The 21,638-nt window shown below is 50.9% G+C and overlaps 1 protein-coding gene across 2 annotated transcripts in view; it reads right to left on the bottom strand.

The window, feature by feature from the left end:
- MGAT5B (alpha-1,6-mannosylglycoprotein 6-beta-N-acetylglucosaminyltransferase B) overlaps nucleotides 1-21,638 on the bottom strand; it is a 54,706-nt gene that overhangs the window by 10,197 nt on the left and 22,871 nt on the right. For both annotated transcript variants that reach the window (XM_042883996.1, XM_042883995.1), the window contains 6 exons: nucleotides 16,489-16,633; nucleotides 8,498-8,610; nucleotides 8,339-8,412; nucleotides 7,378-7,545; nucleotides 6,755-6,919; nucleotides 6,096-6,265 (listed from right to left, as the gene is read on the bottom strand). In XM_042883996.1, coding sequence (XP_042739930.1) covers nucleotides 6,096-6,265; nucleotides 6,755-6,919; nucleotides 7,378-7,545; nucleotides 8,339-8,412; nucleotides 8,498-8,610; nucleotides 16,489-16,633 — 835 coding nt within the window. The remainder of the gene's footprint in view (nucleotides 1-6,095; nucleotides 6,266-6,754; nucleotides 6,920-7,377; nucleotides 7,546-8,338; nucleotides 8,413-8,497; nucleotides 8,611-16,488; nucleotides 16,634-21,638) is intronic.

The following is a 21,638-nucleotide window of genomic DNA, read 5'->3' as shown; positions in this document are numbered from 1 at the left end:
TTCTCAGCCCCTTTTCTCTTCTGCAGCGGATAAAATGCATTATGAAAATCCAGATAAACCGGATTGACCACAATCTCTTTATCAAGATCATCAGTTACCTTGCCCCAACACGCAGTGTGATTAATCTGGCATGATGCACGGCTGGTAAACCAGCAGCATGCCTCCTTCCCTTTTCAATTACCTCCGTGAACTGATGGATCGCTCTCCCCAAAGCTGTTCCATTAAGTGTACTACTGATGTCAGCCCGACAGCCCATCTGCTTGTCTGGACCACATTTCCTCCTCAGAAAAGAAAAAATGTGACACCTTCCAACTCCAGCAGGTTTCTCAAAGATCCTTGCTACATGTACTTGTGATTTCAGTGCAGCAGTTTGCTCAGAAATACAAATGGTCCATCCCTCAGTTTCAATATTCCTGCTAGATTTCAATTTCACTTCTAGATGTGAACTCCTCAAATATTTCACAAGAGCAGCATAGAGAACCGAAGTTGTTGGCCCCAAGATGTTGGGGAACCTGTTACTGGCACAGGTTGCCCAAGGAGGCTGTGGGTGCCACATCCCTGGAGGCATTCAAGGCCAGGCTGGATGTGGCTCTGGGCAGCCTGGTCTGGTGGTTGGCGACCTGCACATAGCAGGGGGTTGGAACTAGATGATAACTGTGGTCCTTTTCAACCCAGGCCATTCTGTGTTGGCCCCAGGAAGCTGGCCCATTTGGTGTGGGTAGGCTCTACCCATCCATCCTTGTAGGTATTTCCTCATTTCTTAGGAATAAAAGATGGGTTGGTGCAATGGGAAATCCATCCTCCAGCCCCATCCCAGCCTGGAACCAGCAGACCAAGGGTGACCTCAAGCCCCCAGGAGTGACCGTGACTCCAGAACAAGCCATCATGGAACGACACCATGGAACCAAAGCACAGATTTTCAATTTAAGGCAAAGAGCTGTGTCTGCAGCCGGTTCAGTGCTCCTGTCACAAGGAATATCAGCACCAGCTCTGGGCAGAGCGGCAGGGTCAGCCGCAGGGGAAACAAGCTGCAATTTTATCACTTTTATGGGCAATTTTACATGACACAGCAGATTGAGAAGATGGCAGGAATAGAAAGGCTCTCACCTCCGAGAACTACCTCAATGAGATAAACAGGGCAGCGAGGAGACCCAAGCCCTCTGGGGGACCCAGCCCAATGGTAGCAAGTAGGAGAAGAGGAATTTTTAAGCCACTGAAGATGCCCAGGATGTTACAGAGATACAATAACAAACTCCACATTTGCTCACATACACTCCGTTTTTTCCCTCAGGCACCAGCAATGCGCTCAGTCCCACCACCTGCCAGCTCTCCCCAGCTTGCAGCATCCCTCGTGCTCCCAGCATCGAGTCAGTGTTTTTCCAGCAAAGCTTCTCTCTGTCCTGTTTACTTATCCTTCCTAAACACTTTTTAACCGCTGATTTTAATATTCTAATCATGCAAATCCGGTTTGCAGCTCCTGGGCAGTGGGATTTTTTCCCCTTTCCTCCTTATTTAAACATCCTTTATTCAAGGCTTTCATCATTTGCCAGTTAAGCCAACTAATTTTCTCCTAAGCCCAATTTCACTCATGGTTGGAGTGAGATTTCCATGATTTTCCCCACTCCGTGTCCTATTAATGACGTTTGAAATTACGCAAATAGAACTGACGAGCACAAATGCTCCTTTCTCAGTGAGCATTTCTGAGAAATGCTCGACCCCAGCACTACACCTGGAGGCAACCCCCCCACTGGGACCTGCCTGCAGTGCTGCCCACATCTCATCCCTGCAGCTCAGCTCCCCCCACTCAGCTCCCCCCGGTGCTGGCAGATGTGAGCCCAGCTCCTCTCTGTCAGCTGCCTCCACCAGCTGTGCCCACTCCAGAATAAATCTAGAGCAGCTTCTTGTCCTGCTATTTTCCCCTTGTAAATACTTGAATCAACCAAGGGGATGCATTCCCTTCCTGAGTGTGGGGCAGGCTCTCTGAATTCAGATGATTGCAGGCTTGTCTTTACATCCCATTGACCTATTTTCAAATTAACCCAAACTTTTCTTCCAGGATGGGAGGGAATGGCCTTACCTTGTGCCTGGGGAGGTTCAGGTTAGGAAAAACTTCTCTGAAAAAGTGGTGATGCATTGGCTGCCCATGGCAGTGGGGGAATCATCATCCCTGGATGTGTTCAAGAACCATGGAGATGTGGCACTGGGGGATGTGGTCAGTGGGCACAGTGGGGTTGGATTGGTATTTGGATTGGATGATATTCTTGGTCCTTCCAACCTTAATGACTCTATGACTCAAAATTCAACAGTACCCAGCTAAATCCCACAGTGGTTAATAAGGTTATCATAACCTCTCCATGATGAAAGCAGAACTTTCTGCAGTGGCACCAAAGCCAGCCAGTGAGTCCTCATTTGGCTACAAAATAAACATATTTCACGAAGGAGTGCAATTTAACAGCTCAGTAATTCGTGCTAATTTATGCACCTTCCTCTCCTACAGGATGAAGACCTCAGAGGTGGTAGAAATCCCTCCCCATCGCTCTCACCCTCATCCCCACTCCTTGCCTGACACATCTCCAAGTCACCCCTTGTTGCTGCTGGAATTAAAGGGGGTTAACTGGAGTAGACTGAAGTTAACTGGAATTGACTGGACTTGACTTCCTGGATGGGAGAGACTGGAGGGAGCCAGGAAGGGATCTGAGCAGAGCTGAGCCCCAAAGATACACTGAGGATGCAGTGACAAGCTAAATGAACCTGCATTTGGAAACACACTGCCACTGAGAATGGCTCTTTCTAGTTGGAAATACAGCAATGAACAAAGAACCTTCCTAGGAAAGATGAAGAACTGCCTGGGATGGGGAGCAGCAGGAGCTCTGGTGCTGGCAGTGCCTGGGCAGAGCCTACTGCCTCTTGCTACCTCAGCTCAACCACGGTACCCACAGTCAGGGCCACTGCTGGCCGTCTGTGTGATGCCAGCACTGCGTCTGCCAACTGCAGAGGGATGGTGATGCCTGCAGCCTGGGCTTTCACACGAACAGATGCAAGACAGAAAGATGGCTTTTATCTGCCAGAACATAATTAGAAATGCCTTCAGCTGGACACCGCCTTTCCATTCGAATGGCCCTTTCTGCAGCCTGAGTACACCTCAGTGGCGGTGGAAAGCACAGGAAAATAGCAGCTCTAATTATGTGTATGGCAGGCAGCGAGGTGGGAGCTGCAGCTTCGGCTGTGGGATGTGGTTCTGGGGCTGTGCAAAGCCTCGTGCCATGCTGTGCCCCATGTGGGATGCCCCTTGCCTCCACCCCAGGGCTGGCAGCACGGAACGAGCACATGCCTAGAATTAAGTGCCTTGCCAAGGCCCATATTATGAGCCCAGGACTTGACACCAGAGCAATTAAGCTCCAAGAGCACTTCGTAAAGCACTGACCCCACGAGGCATCAAATCCAGTTTTCTTCGACTTTCTGTCCTGCCTTATGAGCAGTTAATTTCAAGGGGGCAATTTCAAAAGCACCTTTCAGCGCTGCCGAGATCGATGCTCCCCATCACTCCCATTCTTCTCCCCAGCAATCCCTACATGCAGCTGGCCATGCTGACATGATGACAGCCACTGGTGCCCATCATCACATCACATCCCATCACCAGCTGCATTTAGAATGGGGCAGGAGCCCACCATGCCATGTCTGCAGGGGGGCTGGGGAGGCAGAGGCTCAGCTCTCTGCACCCATAGGCTCACAGTGCAGTGGTGCAGCCTGGTGCTGCTGCTCTCCTCTTTGGGAGCCAGGGCACAGCCGTGTTCCAGCACAGCTAATGAGTGCCCAGCAATTTCTCATGCCCATTACTGGGTAATCTCATGTGTTGCCTCTTGCCTCACATCAGGAGCTAACAAATCAGCTAACAAATTCACAGAAGAGGACAAACACCTGCACGTTGTTCAGCAGCTCTGGTAGGTCACAGCAGTGTCATTCACAGGTCTCGAATGAGTGGCTAAAAGCTGAAGCAGGAGATGTTGTGTGTCCGTAATTGAGCTCTTTGGGAAGTGCTGAGCTACAGGATCTGCCCAACCAGGACAGACAGACAGAGAGTGCAATAGGAACAAAGGGATTAAGGGATGTGATGGGGACATGCAGCACACTGCCCATCGGGGAGGGGAACAACGCACTGGTTTGGGACAGTGCATTCACCTTCAGAAACAGCCCTCCAACTGCTGCCTTCCTGCACAGGAACTTCCTACTGCCTGCCTGATCCTCAGCACTACAGGCCCAATCCTGACCACTGCCTCCAAGCACTGCTGCATTGCAATCAATATACACACTAGTAATGAACAGCTGCTCGTAGGTAACTATTGGCTGAAGCACGCGTGTGCAAACCTTTTAGCAATCCCTTGCCAATGATCAATACATGTATAAAAATCAGCTCAGAAATGCAAAGAGACAAACCAGGAGAGAGGTTATTTCATGCTGAATAATTCACGGGTACCCATGCAAGGCCGTGCTGGGAAGGAGCATTTACAACTCCGAGCTGCAAAGAGAGCAGGGGTTACCAAAGAGAAATGCATAAAATGCAGAGTTAACATTTCACATTTATGGAGCAGAGCATCTCCAAACCAGACTGCTGGCTGCAGGTTGAGCTGCTGATTGCATCCCAGGCTCTCTGCACACCCGCAGCAGCAAAGCCCCCGTTGGGCTTTTGCTAAGCATACGAGATTAATGGTAGCACAGCTCGTTATTAACCACGCTTGTTCAGCTAAGTCTCCTGCTTGCTCCTGTGGTGTAAGGGCTTATCTCTGCTCTGCTCTGAGCCACACTGCCCCACAGCAGGGATGTTTCTGAAAGGTCAGCAATAAAGAGACAGATGCACCAACTCTGCTCAGCACCTCACAAAGGGACCCCTGCATCCAACAGAGGGACAGGACTTCCTCCAGACCCAGACAAGACCAGGAGCCCCATCCTAGGGCAATGCAGGGGCTCCTTCCCCTCATTAAACCACCACCATGAGGCTCTCCATCAAAAAACACAAACGAGAACCACACAACAACAGGGACACCCTGCCATCCATTAACTTCACCCATCCTCGGGCACAGGGACATTATTCAGTGTGTCAGTCCAACCCAGCACGGGGCACAGCATGGAGATGGCTGCAATGCATTCCTGCGCCTTTCTGAGAAGCTGCACGAGGACCAGGATTATAATTTTTTTAGTTAATTAGTCAGGAGCTAATTCTGTTCATTAATTCTGAATGCTGCAAGGGCTGGGTTGGATTTTTTCATTGTGTTTTTTTCTTTCTCTCCAAGATCGCTGTTTATTTTTCTCACTCCCTTTCCAGCACGGCTCATTATGCAGCAGAGCTGGCTTAAGCATCACCCAAAATCTTGGCGGCCCACAGGACAACACAGGGCTGTTCTCCATTCACAACCTGCCCCCTCCAGCATTTTCACTGGCACTTGCCCTGCAGCTCACATCCCTGGCAGCAGCTGAGGAGAGCTTTGTGATACCATTGGCACCACCAGCCTGGTCATAACTCAGCATGCAGCAGAGCCCAGGTGTCTCATACACAGTTAGCATCTCCTTTTTACCTTTTCTGCTGAATATTCATCTCTCTTGGAGCCCACACAAGTGCTCTGAGTGGATGGGTGCAGCCATCTGCTTGCACTTGCTCTGCATTTCCATATGCTACACTGCAGAAGTGTCCCAGCAGTGGCCAATTCCCACCCAGGTCACACTGCAGCCACCACCCTGCAAGGGATGGGGGTTATTTCTGGCAGCCTTACTCAGCCACTCAGCAGGAAGGGTGGGAGGGGAGGAAGGAAGGAAAGAGCACAGCCACTGCTCACACAACACCGGGGGAGAGCTGGGGGCTGAGCACCCCCTATGGCACTGAAGCATAGGACAGCTGTGTCATGGGGCCACGTGTACCTGCAGAGAGCATCACTGGGGAGCAGGGGACAGAGGGGCCACAGGGGATGCTGTGTGCTGCAAGCAACGCATCAGTAATGCTCAGATCTAGCACCACGACTACAGGGCAAAGCCTTGCCCTAACAACCTGCACCATGCCTTGGTTTCATAGAATCCTAGGGTTGGAAGGGACCCACGGCACCAACCTCTGCAGCTCCTTCAGTGAGACTGTCACCTTCAGGCTGTGTCCCAGCAGGAAAAGGGCAGCCAGGATGTCGGCCCACTGCACCATCTCACCCAGGGGCCCCCCTTTCAGCACCCGTGGGCTGAAGACGTCCCCTGACTCCTCGGTCAGGAAGCCGATGTGAATCAGGATCTGTAGAGAGAGGGACAACAAGCTGCTGACAGCCAAAAATGACTGCTGGTCTCTTTCCACTTCTGCAGGCTGAAATTACTCAGGGAAACCACTCGGGTGTAAGGACAAGCGGCCTATGTCCAATTAGCAGAGATCCAATATTCAGTGTCTAGCTCTATCTTCGGATATGGTCCATTTTCCCCATGCACACTGGGGTTTGTCCATGGATGCAGAGCACATCTCCCTGTAGAAAGGGGCCTAGAGAGCAGCAGGAAGATGCCTCCAGCATCTGAAAGGAGATGTGCCACCCCATGCCCCACTCACTGCTGGTACCAACCCAGGGATGGACACCTCCTGCTGACCAGGACCCAGCTCCAAAATCCTGCCCAGCTCTTCAGCCATGGCCACGACCACCCCACTGATAACACAGCTCGAACCCCACAGATCTGCTGCTCTCACTTCCCCATGTCCTCATCCCCACATCAACCCCACCACGCAATTGGCTCCTACATGTTTTTGGTCCCCCTGCCGTCCCTTCAGCTTCTGCTCGAGGCGTCGGGCTGCCCGCAGCCACTGCTGGGCCAGGTGCCGGATCCTCTTCTTCATGAAGCTGAGGGACTCCTTGCCCGTGCCCACCAGCTCCAGCAATGGGGCCAGGTCGCTGCGGAAAGCTGCCTGCAGGAATGGAGCACTGCTGATTGCTATCAGGCATCACAGAATCACATAACCATGAGATATCCCACATTGGAAGGCACCATGAGGAGCACTGAGTCCAACAAAATGACCACCCAAAACTCAATCCTAACTCTGATAGCGGTGTCCAATGCTTCCAAAGTTTCAGCAGCTCAGGGAAATGCCTGCTGCCCTGAGGAGCTGCTTCATGCCCACCAGCCTCTAGCGCAGAAACTTCTCTTAATGTCCAATCTGAGCATTGTAATAAGATTGCAATTAGGGTCCATTAGAGAGGGGTGGTTTCACTTGCATGTTTTCTAAACTGGTGCCTCTTTGTGGCATCCCAGGTGGGAGAGGACCTGCATGTGGCATCAAGATGGGTGCTGGGGGTCTGCTGGCACCACTGCCTTGGGGGCACCACTGTCACAGCCCCGACCCCATTGTTATCCCATGGGCCCTACCTGGGCGCGGGGCAGCGGTGGAGGGGACGGTGCGGCCGTCTGGTTCCTCCAGGGTAGGGGAGGACAGAACCACTCAACTTCACTGAGGTAGATGAGGAAGGAGCACTCGGTGCCATCCACGCCAAAAAACGCATAGCAGGGGTCAGAAGTCCACCTGGCCCTCATCCACTGCAAAGGGACGAAGGAACACAAATGGGGCTCATCCACACTCCCAGCTCACGCACCCACAGCTGTCCCTGAGGTGGTTCCGGGTGCACAACAGCCACTGATTGCAGCCCCCATTCATCACCCCCTGACCAGCCTGTAGTTAATTCAACAAATCTACTCAGAGACAGCTCGCTGTGCCCGCTATGTAAAATGCACCAATCACCCAGACAGGAGATCGAATTATAGCCTTTGACAATTAAATTACATTCCAAATTAACTCCAGTTGTGGATAGAAAGCATGCCCAGCACTAGGGGAATGAGGAAGATCTCGTGCCCCAGTCCAGTGTTGCTTCAATATACCCTTCAGCATCCTTTCAGGTAGAATCAGCCCAGAGCCGGAAGCAGCAGGCTGGGAAGGAGGGGAGAGGGGAAATGTTTTTAATTAGCCCACACAAACGTGCTCTCTGACAAAGAGATCACACTGAAGGCCAAACGGCAGGCTGTGTGCAGGTGTGGGGAGCATGCAGTGTCAGCCAGGACATTGCTTCAGAATGGAGGTCCTTGCCACCATAACGAGATGTGCTCCTGTGCCACGCTGAGATTATTCCCCAGGCACCAGCCATGCCCCAGATATTTAAAGAAGATATGACAGCGCTTTCTCCTCACCGTGCTTCTGACATTAAACACAGAAAGTACAGGCAGGGAGAGGCAGCCTCACAGAGATGGTTCTGCTATTGCCTGCAAAGCTGCGGGTACAGCCTCACACCTCCCCGTGGCCTCGTGGCAATTGGGCATGTGGGGAGCTTCAACTCACCTCCACCTTCCCAGCGCAGTCGGGGTACTTGGGGTCCCTGGGCACCTCGCACTGGTCCCTCCTGCCATCCCCCACTGCAGAGAGACAAGGAAGGTAGCAGATGCCAACACAAGAAACGGATGGGGCTGGAAGAGCTGGGCACCTGAGTACAACACTCACTTTTTGCATTCATGAGGCTATTCCGGAGAATCTGGTCTACTTTTATTGCGATGTCTGAGACGTTTTGAGCTATAGCTTGGATCCTCTCCATCAAACCGGCCGCTGGCTGCAACCTGGGAAGAAAGAAGAGAGACCCTACAAACATCCTGAAAATCCAGGCTGGATTGTAGGCTGCAGGCTTGTAGGCTGCAACACGGCAGTGCCTTGAAGAGTTCTAACTTTAAAACAGCATAAAACAGTTTTTCTGCTATTTTTTGCAGCACGCTCATAAACAGCAATACATCTCTGCATTTTACATCGGGAACTGCTAAATATGCTGGCGAAATCTGTTTGCGTTATTTCAGACGTGCTATGCTTGAAAATCCTCCGCTGTGATTATTGGCCTTGCAGCGCACGCAGGAAGGCACGGGGAGTTAAAAAAGGAGAAAGAACCAAAAATTGAGCAAAAGGATGACACAAATAGCAACAGGCAAAGAAAGCCCTGAGAATCACGAACAACGACGCACGGATGGCCTGAAGTCCAATCCCACCGACAACGAGCAGACCTCCAGACCCAAAGGTGAGGGCTATGGGGCAAGGGGAGATGACAGAGACAGGGAGACCAGCAGCAGAGCCCAGGCTGGCACTGAGCTCCATGTCGTGGCTCCGTAGAGCTCCTGGGCACCATCCCAGTGTGGTCAAAGACCCAACCCCACTGGCTCGAATGGCTGCACATGGCAGCTATTGAACCGCCACTCGCAATCAATCCCAGCTATGTAAACAGCACCATTACCCTCCACACATCTCCTGGCACAGACAGAGCAGCACGAGTGACAGAGCACGGCAGAGATGCCTGATGTCAATTAGAACCTGATGTCAGGTATAAAAAGGGCAGAGAATTCAATCCGTGAGCAGCGGTGCCGCACTCGACAGATTTCCACCTCCAATGCTCCTCTTGCCATTTCCACTGCAAACGACGCCTTGATGAGCGCTGTTATCACAGCAAATAATTTCCCCTTCTGCAGCGGCTGGGTCATGGATTTTTCTTGCTTCTGCTGAGATCATTATAATACAAGGAGATGTCATAAGCAGTGAGCAGGACCAAAAGGGCTACCTTGAATACCGCTGGCACAAAAATACGTGCTGATATCAGGCCCTTCCCTCTGAAGTTTTATGTTTGTTCTCCAGCAGATCACTGAAGCTGAAGGCTGCGATTTAAAGTACCTCTGTCCTCAAGGCTAAAAAAATCCTGGGTTTATGAACCGATACTGCTCCGGCTGTTGATTTAAGGTCCACTCTCCAGCAGCAAGCAGCCCACATTTTTCCTCCTGGCATGGTTTACAACCATCGATACTCAACCTGCATACCTCCACGGGGAACCACATATCTTAGGCTTTTAAGAAATAATAAATGCAGAGGACGCCATTGCCCCTAAGTAACTTTCAACCTTTTGCAGAGAAGAAAGCCCAGGTCTCCTGCCAGCTGCTGTAACAGGGAGAATCCTTGTGAGGCCCTGGTAAAACACAGGCACATAAATGACCTGTGACAAGCTTAGCTTGTGAGCACAGCTTCAGTCTGAGGGAGCCCTGAAAGCTCCTAAATCCCACTTTTCTGCAGGTCTTTATCCACCAGGAAGCAGCAGTCAGACCACTGTACATGTCTGTAGGGACAAAAAGAAAGGTTGGGATGGGCAGGATAGGAGCAAACTCAAGAATTAGTGAATTTAGAGTCAACAAGCCCAACCTTCTGCTCAAACAGGACAGGGATGTTGGGTGGTGTAGCTGCTCCCCATGTTTCCCCAGCACTCACAGGAGTGCAAGAGGATGGGAACAGATACAACTTCTACCTCCACCTAGAAGCCATCCCAACCCCTGATAGGCTCTAAACCAGCTTGCTACCAGCCAAGAATTCGGTGAATCCCAAAGGCCCATGTCATTACAGGAGAGTTGGACTAGATGAGCTCTAAAAGTCCCTTCCAACACAAATAATTCTATGAAAGGTTGAATGTCTCCATCCCATCCCCAAATGTGAGATTCTCCAAGGTTGAGAACTGGCAAATGCATTCATGTGAGATCAGGACTGTCCAAACCCAAGGCTTTCTCTGGGCTCATCCTCACAAACAGCCTGCATCCTGCTGGCTCCCAAGACTTATCCTGGCATTTATGTCAGCCTGCCTGGCTCCTGTATGATACAGCTGTTCCCTGAACACAAAGGCTTCAAGGCAGAGCCCTTTGATATTAAAAGGGTGTTTGATCACGGTGTGCAAGCAGCACTTCTAGTTCTCTTGAACAAGACATCCACGTTGCATTCATGTGCAGAACGTTCAAAGTGCAGAAGCCTTACCTAAGAGGAAATGAGAACTGAAACAACCTGGATCAAGAAAGGGAATATTTCCTTCCCTTCAGCTATTTAGGAGTTGAAATGTCCAGCACAGTTCTTGGCATCTTTCGTATGTTAAAAGAAAGAAATAATCATAGAAAACACCCAAAACAGGGAGTCACACTCCATCTCCCACCCACCACATGCTTACCACTTTCATTACCCAAAGGAGCTTTCTCCAGCAAGGAGTTTCATGCTTGGGGTGAAAGCTGCACCGGTGCTACAGGGCTGCAGCTCGAGCAGGACATTTCATTGAATGCATTAATGAGACGACAAGGAGGTTAAGTAGAAGTTATATCAATTATCATTAAAGTGATTTGTCTCCTGAGCAGAGGACAAGGAAATAAGACAGTTAAAAGCAAAAGCTCAAATGCAAGAAGGTTTTCCTGGAGCTCATCAGAATCTGATGCCTTACTCCTAGTAACTGGAGAAGGACAAGGTGAGGGGCCCATGTGCTAACTGACAGCTAAGCAGGATGGAGAGATTGTTTGTCATCCAAAAACACCACAGCAAAGCACCAGCATGGTGAAACCCAGAGCTTGCCCCCAGCCATCCCCTTGCACAGAGCCCTTTCTCCTTGCTGCTTTTTGACTGTTCCTACAGCGACAATATAAATGCCACCAAATACACGGGGACTATGCCAGCATTGAAACTATAGTAAATTGCTATAAGTTTTCTGGAACAAATTTTTCCCTGGGAACTTAAAACCATTTACTGCAGCAAATACAGTACTTTTACTCCTAACCATCAATATTGATTTCATCTTTATTATTTTCAGACTTATACTTCCCTACGTTGATTACGATTCAGATCACGCTGTGGCTTATAATGCACTGTATACAGTATTCATCTCATTCCAAAAACTGCTATTAAGACGTATCTTTCCCCACAGGCGGATCATTTGCCACATAACGCAGCCAGAGGTTGAGTTTTCCTTTCCTTTTTCATACATTAATTTGCTCCCCTTCGCTTTGCCTTTTGCCCCCAGCCCTGCCGCACTAATTCAGCCTCAGCCTGGTTATCTCTTCACAGAGCACCACGCTTTTATTGCCTTTTATAAAAAGCAGCATTAGGAAAAGACAGATCTCCTATTTGTGTGTCGTCTCCGTAATACAAACCCTGAGCATGTTTGTTTGCTCTTCTGACATTTCTTCCGATCGCTGTTGGAGAGGGCGATGCGCACGGAGAAGAGCAGATGTTTGGAAGGTAACACATCCACATCCCAGCACTCATGCAGAGCCCTTCACCAAAGGGCTGTGCTTGCTCATGATGATATTTGTGCTGCCATTTGCTGCTTTACAATCATAGAGTCGTTAAGGTTGGCACGGCCTAAGGCCATCCAGTCCAATCACCGACCTGTGGCCAATACTGCCCGCTGCCCACATCCCTCAGTGCCACATCTCCATGGCTCCTGAGTGCCTCCAGGGATGGTGGGTGACTCCACCACCCCCCTGGGCAGCTGTGCCTCTGCATCATGATTTTACAGAGAATATTGAAAGATTTTGTTACCCAAAGGCACGAAGCAGAACAGCAATCCTTTGCTCTCTGTGAATTCATATGGGGCAAACAACCTGGAGAATGCTTTTTGGGACAGGAGAGCTCCATGGGATCTCATTTGAAGCACATACTGGATGTTGCAGGAGCAGAGCTGAGCTACATCCAAGCAAACTGCAGAAAGGAAACCACGTGCGTGGCCAGCCCCAGCTGTCCAAATGACAGATCGAGTCATAAATACCGGGGCATTTTACATGCTGAAGTATTTCAATTTATTTTATTTTCCATTTACAGCAGTTGATGTTGCTCACAAAAAATGCATTTAAAGGGCCAGACCCCGAGTGAGCTGCAGCCCTCGAGAAACCTCTGCCATTTCAGCAATGAATTGCACGAAAATAAGATCTCTTGGCAAGAGAACAAGTCGCAGCCAGAATCACAGACCTGCCGGGAGCAGCTCACACCAACACATTGACCAGTTCCAGTATCACAGACCTGCAACTTGCACTGCTGCAACACAAGCAGAACTTGCCAGCAGTCAAAATTGTTGATTAAAATGTTCTAAGAATGCTGTAAGATGCTGAGAGATCCTTCCAAGCAGATTATGGGGCTGCATTCACAAGCCCAAGCCTTGTTTTCTTAGAATCATAGAATCCCAGAATGGTTTGGGTCGGAAGAGACCTCAATGACCATCCAGTCCCAACCTTCCTGCTGCAGGCAGGGCTGCCAACCTCTACATCAGGTACCACATCAGGTTTCCCAGAGCCCCATCCAACCTGGCCTTGGGCACCTCCAGGGATGGGGTACCGTGAGCAGAACAGAGCCCTAAGCACAGGCAGCAGCAACTTATGTTCCTGGGAACATGAAGGGTTATGGCTCAGTCACTTCAATGTCCGTTCATCTTTACTTGATAGGGGCATAAATCAGCTACATGTGCCTCCATGCCCAGACAGTCTGATGCCTGCAGGCTGCTGGGAAGAGCCTTTGGTGAGCCCAGGAAGCTTCACCATTCCTCCATGGAAGCTGCCTTCAAGTCAGCCCCAAAACACCCAGTTGTGCCCACACACCATTCTCCAAGATCCGTGTTGTGGGCACCAATGGAGGATGCACTCAAATTCCATGGTGCTGAGGACTAGCCAGCCACCCAAACACAGCTCAAAGCCACTTGCCCTTTGTGTGTCGAGGCATCAAACCACCCCTTCTGCAAAGACATAAGGCAGCCCCAAGAGCATCGCTGCTTCAGGGTGCAAAGGCCCAAAAACAGCAGAAAGCAAAGGCTGCTGGGGAAGTGGCTGCAGCAAACCTGGAGGTGCTGAATAGGTGCAAGCACAGAATCGATAAGAGAGAGAACCTGGGTGCTGCTGGGGGTGCCCACCTTTAGCAGAAGTGTCACTGAAGGCAGCTCTTTAATGGCAGCAATTTGGGGAGCCGGGTTGGCAGGATGCAGGAGCATCACCCACTTGGAGTCATACTGTGAGACTTCTAATTCCCAGGGGAATATGGAGTTGTGTAACAATTATAAGAACAAATACTTGAAGTGCGTGGAAATTAACTGAGCCTCGGCAGTAATTAAGCCTGAAGATTAATCAGCCATTAGTAAACAACAGCCTACACGTTATCCACCACACAGGGCCAGTGGATGAGAAGGGCAGCAGGGCAAACCCCCACCCAGGACCCCGCTGTCACCTGCCACCTGAGGACAGCCCCAGCACCCAGACCTGGGCTCCTGTGAGCCCCCAGCTCCCGAGTCCAGCTGACATCAGCCCCTGCACAGCCCCTCCATCCCTCCCTAGGTTCTTTCCAGCCAGGCACCACTGCTCTCACCGTGTGCTAATACTTCCCCTGCCCAGCAAACAGCTCTCCAGGAGGCTTCCATAAGTACTTCTCATTTCCTGCCCTCTGATGATTTATGAGGGTTGCATTCAATTAACAGTGGTATTGATTTTCCCGCAGCTGACTGGCAGCCTGCTCGTGCTTGTTGGGAAATTCATCGCTTACCTTTCTGCATGGGCAGGAAGCAGGAAAGGCTGGAAAAGGCATTCAGCAAAATCCAGTAGATTCTCAGCTCATGCCTTCCATCCCAGATTGACAAACTAGGGGCCTTCACAAAAAAATCCTGGTCACCTTATCTAAAGAGGATGTTGGACACCTGTGTCTATCCAAAGCTGTCCCTGAAGCATTGCAGGAGATGGATTTGACACATGTGAGTGCCTATAGACAGCACCTATGGGGCAACAAGCAAAGCCTCAGGTGACTTTAGCCGTGAAAAACCCTGCAGTCACTTCCAGCTGCGTTGCTCCTGACAGCTGAGCAGATTTCCAAGGCTGCTAATTAATTATATCTCGCTTATTTGAATTCCTCTATGCACTTTCTGAGTAGAAAGCCATCCCTGCAGGTCTGACATGAGGGCACTGGGAGCAAGGGACATGCTGGGGGCTGTGCTGCTGGTCGATGATCTTGAGGTCTTTTCCACCTCCAATGGTTCTATGATCCCTTGGACGACCTTGAGGATCTTCTCCAACCTTAGTGACCCTATGATTCTATAGACTTGAGGGTCTTTTCCAACATCAGTGATTCTATGACTCCATAAAGCGCAGAGGAGCTTTGGCTCATTCCTACCCAGGAGGTGCCCCCACCTCCACTGTTTTTGTGGAGATCCAACACAGCAGGAGAGCCCCTGGTAGAAGCAGGGCAGATCCCAGTGCTGCTCAGGGGGAGTCGCGGGTGCCTCTGCTGAGCAGAGGAGGACACAATTGTGGCAGCCGTGCTAACCAGAGGGGCTTTAAAGAATTAAATCCCTTTGAAATTATCACCCTTTAATTGTATTATCATTCGCTGACAGCTTCAAGTCGGTCACTGGAGATCAAAGGAGGGTGTTTGTAAATGCTGCTGGGACCATCAGCCCCACCACAATGCCTTCATCTGCAGACGCAGGACGCAAATTCAGCCATAACATGGGCTGGATGACAGTGCAGGAAAATGACTGTATGGTACCAATGGTCCATGCAGCAGCTCAGCTCGATGGAGATGCTCATGGGGCTCGGAGCATGGGACTGCTTCCAAGCGGTGTTTGTAGCATGCACAGAGCCTCGCTCGTTTGCTCGGGTTCATCTCACTGCTTTTATCATTTGGGATGCTCTCAGAGGGGAAATGTTTAAGGAGGAAAAGGTGATGAGCTGGAAGAAGTTGATCCTGCCAAGGAATACTCTGCTCCTGAAAATTAAGGGATCTGTAATTTCAGCCACCCAATGCCATCTCAGCACAGCTACAAAATACAGAGGATGCTTCCACACACTCCATGCTCTACAATCCCTCTCAGGCTCAGCAGGATCAGACACCCTCAGCACAGACAGGCCACCATGTGGCACCAAGGGCCACGATTCCCTTCGAGAAGCCCAAGACCCCCCTGGGGATGAGCAATTCCTTGGGGCTGCTGCCACCCAATGTGAGCAGCGACTGCTGCCAGCTCATATAAACGCCTTTAAGTTCATCTCTGATGCACAGAAATTATTACAACCTGGAATTAATGGTTCATTTAATGAGAAATTCACCCAAAACATCACCAAATGAGAGCAAGTTCCTTCCAGTCTAGCAGCCACATCCCTTCCTCTCCAGGATTGCTGCTGGTGCACATGGCCAACACGCAGCCTCGCAACAATAAAATCCCCAGCACCTGCCATTACAGAGGCAAATTATATTTTTCAGTGGTTAAAATTACATTACTTAAAAGGCAAAGCCATGCACTCCCAGGCTTCCTGCACAGCTTTAATTCGTGTGTGCACTCAGTTCAGCGCAGCACAGCCTTTAATTACAGGCTCTCTTACTATATTTTCTATTATAGGCGCAGAAGAGGCTCATAAGAAAAGCAGTGGGGAGAGGAATGGAAGTGATTGGTGGGGATGGGGAAGCGCAGAAACCCTCAGTGGTGACAAGGCAGTGGGGACCTTTGCACAGCCAATGAGTCACCCACAACTCCATCAGAGCAAAATCAACAGCGCCAGGTAGAAGATGAGGGCCAGCAAGGTTGGGATTTTCCTGCCCCATTCCAAGGTGCTGGGCACGGCAACCGCCCTACGAAGCCCCCAAGCTCATGATTTTGGGGACAGCAGCGGCGCATGGGGGCATCGGTGCCTCCAACTGACCTGTCCAGAGGGAAGAGTGCCTCGTTCCCTTTGTGGAAGTCAGTGCTGTTCTCCAGCCTGGCCAGGATGTCCATCCTCTTCATCAGCAGCTCCAGCATGTCGCTCATCCGCCGCAGCACCCCTCGGGACTCCAGAGCGCCCATCACTGTGAGGCACAGAGAGCAAAAGGGACACAGTCACAGCCAGGTGCTGCCAAGGGGAATGAGCTGGGTGCTGAAGCAGAGTCTCTGCAAAGCTCAGCCCCAAAGCTGCCCTCACTGAACTCCCCAGCCCTGGGCACAGTGCTTCAGGGAGCACACGCTGCCCTGCTGTCCCCTTACAGCTTTGCAGCCCCATACCTGCTGTTAGGTGCAGCTCAGACAGAGCCCTGCTGCACCTGAGTTTGGCTCAGGCAACAGATCCCTGTTTGTGCATCGCAGCTCAGCCAACTCCCAGCATGGCAGCCCTGGGTCCCAGCCCCATTTCACACTCTGCTGGCACAGCTCAGGTTGCTGTCATGCCTGCAGCTGTTTCCTGAGCCCCATACCTGCAGCAGGCAGGCTCCTGGTTTGATCTTCAGTGTAATGCCAGTCAGCTCAGAGCCAAGCAACGGAAAATAAAGCTCCTGTTTCATCTCAGCGCCATTTATTTCATGTTAGTAATAACTTAATCAGCACATAATCCCCCAAACTTTTCTCATTTTGCTTATCTCTGCCATTCCACTCAGATAAGCTCTGCGAAGGGCAGTACACATTGCAGTTACAAAGCAGCAGGGGACGAGCAGGCAGCACGGGGACGCATGGACACCTCATGGCATTGGGAATGGGGCACCTCTGGGGCAGCACAAGCTGTATTCGTGGCAAGAAGTCAGGGACTTCTGCTTGAATCTTTGGATGCCTGAGGTACTGGCCAGACTGGGGGACACAGTAGCCCTGTTTGTCTATCCCGGTGCCCAAGCTAGGGTGCAGCCCTCTGGGCAGGACATGAGCCCCAGCTTTCCCCATTAAGAAGCAAAATTGCTAACAAAGGTGCAATTTAAAGATTTTGTGGGGGACAGAGGTGGAAACTCAGATGCTGGAGTTCAATTTGCACTGGCCAAGTGCATCTCCAAACACAGCCCAAACACAGAGCCAACACAAACATAACAGCTGGAAGAGGGGCTTAAGTCAGAAAATGCATCAGGAGTCCACAGCCATGCTGTGCTGCTGGGAAGGAGCGAGGACAGAGCCTGGAAAGGGAGTGAAGATGATTAACAGCCACCGAGCCGGGCTGCTGCCCCAGTTTGCAGCCAGACTGCATCCGTTTAATTAAGGATGCTTGTTTAGTGGTGCTCCTCGTTTGAAATTCAAACGGCTGCTCATACAGCCCTGGCACGGAAGCAGCTCTGCCCCTTATTAAAGCACAGAACCTGGAAAAGCCCTTCCTGAGGGGCACTCACATCCCCAGGGGCTCCCCAGGGAGAATTCCCACATCCTTCCTCCGCATCCCAGCGCTCCTTCTTCCACATCCCAACTCTCCTTTCCTGGCATCCCAAAGCTGCTGCTGGGGAGTGGAGTTCTCCCTGTGGGCAGCACATCCCCTGCCCAAAAGCAGCAGTCCCAGCACGTGTTCCCCCCACCCATGCCCCCCCCTGGCTCCCGGGGATGAAGCTGAAGCTCTTCCCCACCAACCCCTCTCTTTTTCTGCTGTTGGCCTTTTTGTTGTTGTTGTTCCAGGAGCTTAAGGAGGATAACAAGAACAATCTGACACTTTTGGCAACGATTATTACATCTCCTGGAAAGTGTGCCTCATTAAAACCCAAAAGAAAGGAGGAAAAGTGCTGAAGCGACTCTTTTAAACACGCAGGAGCTGGGATGGATTCGTTAACCTGTGGCGGAGCGCTGTGTCTGGGGGGAGCCACGCAGCCCCAGAAGGGGATCTGCAGCCTTGAAGCCATGATGAAGAGTATGGCAGGAGGCAGGAGAACCCAAAACCCCTCTCAGCAGCACAAACCCCTGCAAAACAAGCCTGGCAAGCGACTTTTCTCAGCAAAACAAAAGCAAAATACAAAAGGAGAAATATTCTAATTACCCCTGATAATCAGCTCTGATGGGAAAGAAAACACAAGGAAAACTACTCAATGGATTAATTGGAGTTTGCTAAAGTATGACAGCTCCTGACAGCTCTCTGAGCAGCAGGCACTCTTTAAAGGCAATCACCAAACCTGACAGAGGTTTTCATAGCGGCACTATGAAATAATGATTGCAATCAATCATATCTTACTGGATTTCGTGAGACATGCTGGTAAACACAGCGAAGGGAGGAGAATTATTTATGGTGCCTCAGAAGAGCATACAGCTAAGTAATTGGATGAAATCAGGGGAGGAAAAGAAAGCATCCCCTCAGGGCGATGGCTATTGGAAGAAGAAAGAGTTTCTCTGCAGAAGCAGTGGAACAGTCAGCAGCCGACGTGTCGGGATGTGGATGGAAGAAAAACAAGTGTTTCTCTGCAGAACTGATGGAACAGCCAACGTGTCGAGGTGCGGGTGGGTCCTCCCCAGCCGTGCTGAGGAAACTGAGGCACATCTGAGCCCACCTCCCTGCTCTGAAAGCATCCCCTGGTGTTGAGAATGCAATTTGACAATATATCCTCGCTGTTTGTAACATGGCTGATTAGTTGTGGATTTTTTTCCCCTCCTTCTCAGACATAAGTCACATCCCTGCCTGGCTGTCGCACTACAGCTGAACGCTCCGCTACAAGCAGGGAATTTGCTCAGCGATGCTGAGGTATTACTTACATCCACTGAAAATACCAGCTGAATTAATTTCAATCTAAAGCATCATTTGCTCAGCTTTGTTTTCCTCCTCTAAAGGACAACCGGAGGCTACTTAAACTCCTCGAAAGGACAAGGTGGATTGCAAGGGAGGAGCAGCTGCTCCCGGCTGCTCAGCAGCGCCCAGCCTTCAGCTTCGCGCCGCCCCGGGGCCGCAGGGACGGAGATGCGCGGGGCGGGCGCTGGCCGTGGTGCTGATCCGAAAGCACGAACCCGCCGCACGCCTCTATTAACCCACGCTATTGATTTTGGTTCAAGCGGATTAAAAGAGCAAAGCAACTTGCCAAGGGCTCCTGCTAGCCCTGGAACGTAATCCATCGCAGCCACAGCACGGAAATGCTGGGCTAGTTGGCACCAGTTGAGCCCCAGGGCAGACCTGAGCCACCCCTGGTCTGCAGCCCTAGGAAGGGACAGTGTCATAGTAAGGCTTAGGCTTGTCCAAAGGAGGGCCACAAAGATGGTGAAAGGCCTGGAGCCTCTCTCTTATGAAGAAAGGCTGAGTGAACTGGGTCTGTTCAGCCCTGAGGAAAGAAGACTGAGAGGGGACCTGATCCAGGTCTATAAGTATCTAAGGTGTGGGGGGCAGAATGGCGAGGACAGACTTTTTTCAGTGGTGAGTGGAGACAGGACAAGGGGAAACGGCTGGAAACTGCAGCATAGGAAGTTCCACACAAATATGTGCAAGAACTTCTTTACAGTGAGGTGACGGAGCACTGGAACAGGCTGCCCAGGGAGGTGGTGGAGTCTCCTTCTCTGGAGATGTTCAAGACCTGCCTGGATGCCGATCTGTGTGACCTGCTGTAGGGAACCTGCTTTGGCAGGGGGGTTGGACTCGATGATCTCTGGAGGTCCCTTCCAACCCCTACAATTCTGTGATCCTGTAATTCTGTGAAAAGGAATTAAAGATCATCCAGGCTACAGTTTAGAGAAAGAGACTCTTTATCAGAGAATGTAGAAATAGGAAGAGGGGTAATAGCTTTAAACTAAAGGTGGGGAGACTCAGATTACACATGAGGCAGGTATCACAGCGAGGTGCTGCTGCCCAGAGATGCTGTTGGTGCCCCATCCCTGGAGGTGCTTGAGGCCAGGTTGGATGCACTTTTGACAGCCTGGTCTATGGGAGGTGGCCCTGCCCACAGCAGGGGTCTGAACTAGGTGGGATATAAGGACGCTTTCAACCCAACCATACTGTGATCCCTTCATCACCCACTCTGGCCAGAGCCCTTGAGTCACCAGCATGGGCACACCAAGCAATCGCTGCCATCTGAAAACCCACTGACATCATCTAAACTATGCAGAGGAAAACACAGACCACTTCAGCCACTGTGAAAATCACAAGGAGCCACACAGCATTCATGCCAACAACAGAGAGTTCAGCAGTCTTGCTCCTGCCAACAGTCAGCAGGGAACTGGCTGCCCCATAATCAGCGAATTAAGCAGTCTTAAGTCAGCAGGGGAGGGCTGATGAAGGAGATGATATTAGCTGGGCAGCACACAATTCACCCCCTTGGATTGATCCATCCCTTTGCCTGCTGTGGTGCAATCAGCACTAACTGCACGGCACTGGGGGTGCCACACTCTGGCAGGACCAGGCACTGCCACCTGCTCACCTCTGTCCTCCAACACCTCTGCACAGAAATGTATCGCTGCAGCTCAGTGCTACGTGCACCTCTATGCTCCATATTTCAGTACAAAGAAGAAAAGACAGGAAGCTGAGCAGCACGAACATTCATAGACAGGAGACATTGCTGCAAGAGAGCTCAGAGCTGCCCCAACACCTCCCACTTTTTTTTACCTTTTCCCCACACACATCAAAAGGGACAGAGATCTGGGGGCAACAGGGACAGTCCAGAAGTGCTGTCCCACGTAACACACCACAGGGAAAATGAGGATGTGGAGAGCAAAGCTGGACCCTGGCTTTGCAGCTGGGACCCCAGTGGGGAAAAATCACTTTCAGAGGTTGCTTTGCTTCCCACTGTGCTTTATTTCCTCAAGTACCCACTGCTCCCAGGTGCAGGACGAATTTTGATTTAAGTGTGAAAGGGGTAATAAAAGCCCAGAGAGCCATTAACATTCCTCCAAGCCATGGAGGGCTGTTTGCTCATCAGAGTTTGATGGAAATGCCGTTTGAGTTTCTTGCAAGCGTTGGAAAATCAATTAATTGATTTAATCATTCCCTAGGAGCCACTGCTGATGGAGATAACGGAGTGCTGGGGGCCAAGCAGGACGCTGCACCCTGACACTGCTGGGATGGGGCAGGAGGGGCTGTGGTGCTCCACTCAAACCATTGCTCCCACCCCATCCCAAGCAGCTGGATGTCCTCATTTCCCTATTTCCACAGCACAAATTTCTCTGCTT

Source organism: Lagopus leucura, unplaced genomic scaffold (genome assembly GCF_019238085.1).
Source record: "Lagopus leucura isolate 7727_CA_CO unplaced genomic scaffold, USGS_WTPT01 Super-Scaffold_100040, whole genome shotgun sequence".
Taxonomy (NCBI): domain Eukaryota; kingdom Metazoa; phylum Chordata; class Aves; order Galliformes; family Phasianidae; genus Lagopus; species Lagopus leucura.
Note: the sequence above shows the minus strand (reverse complement) of the source record. Positions and strands in the feature narration are given on the sequence as shown.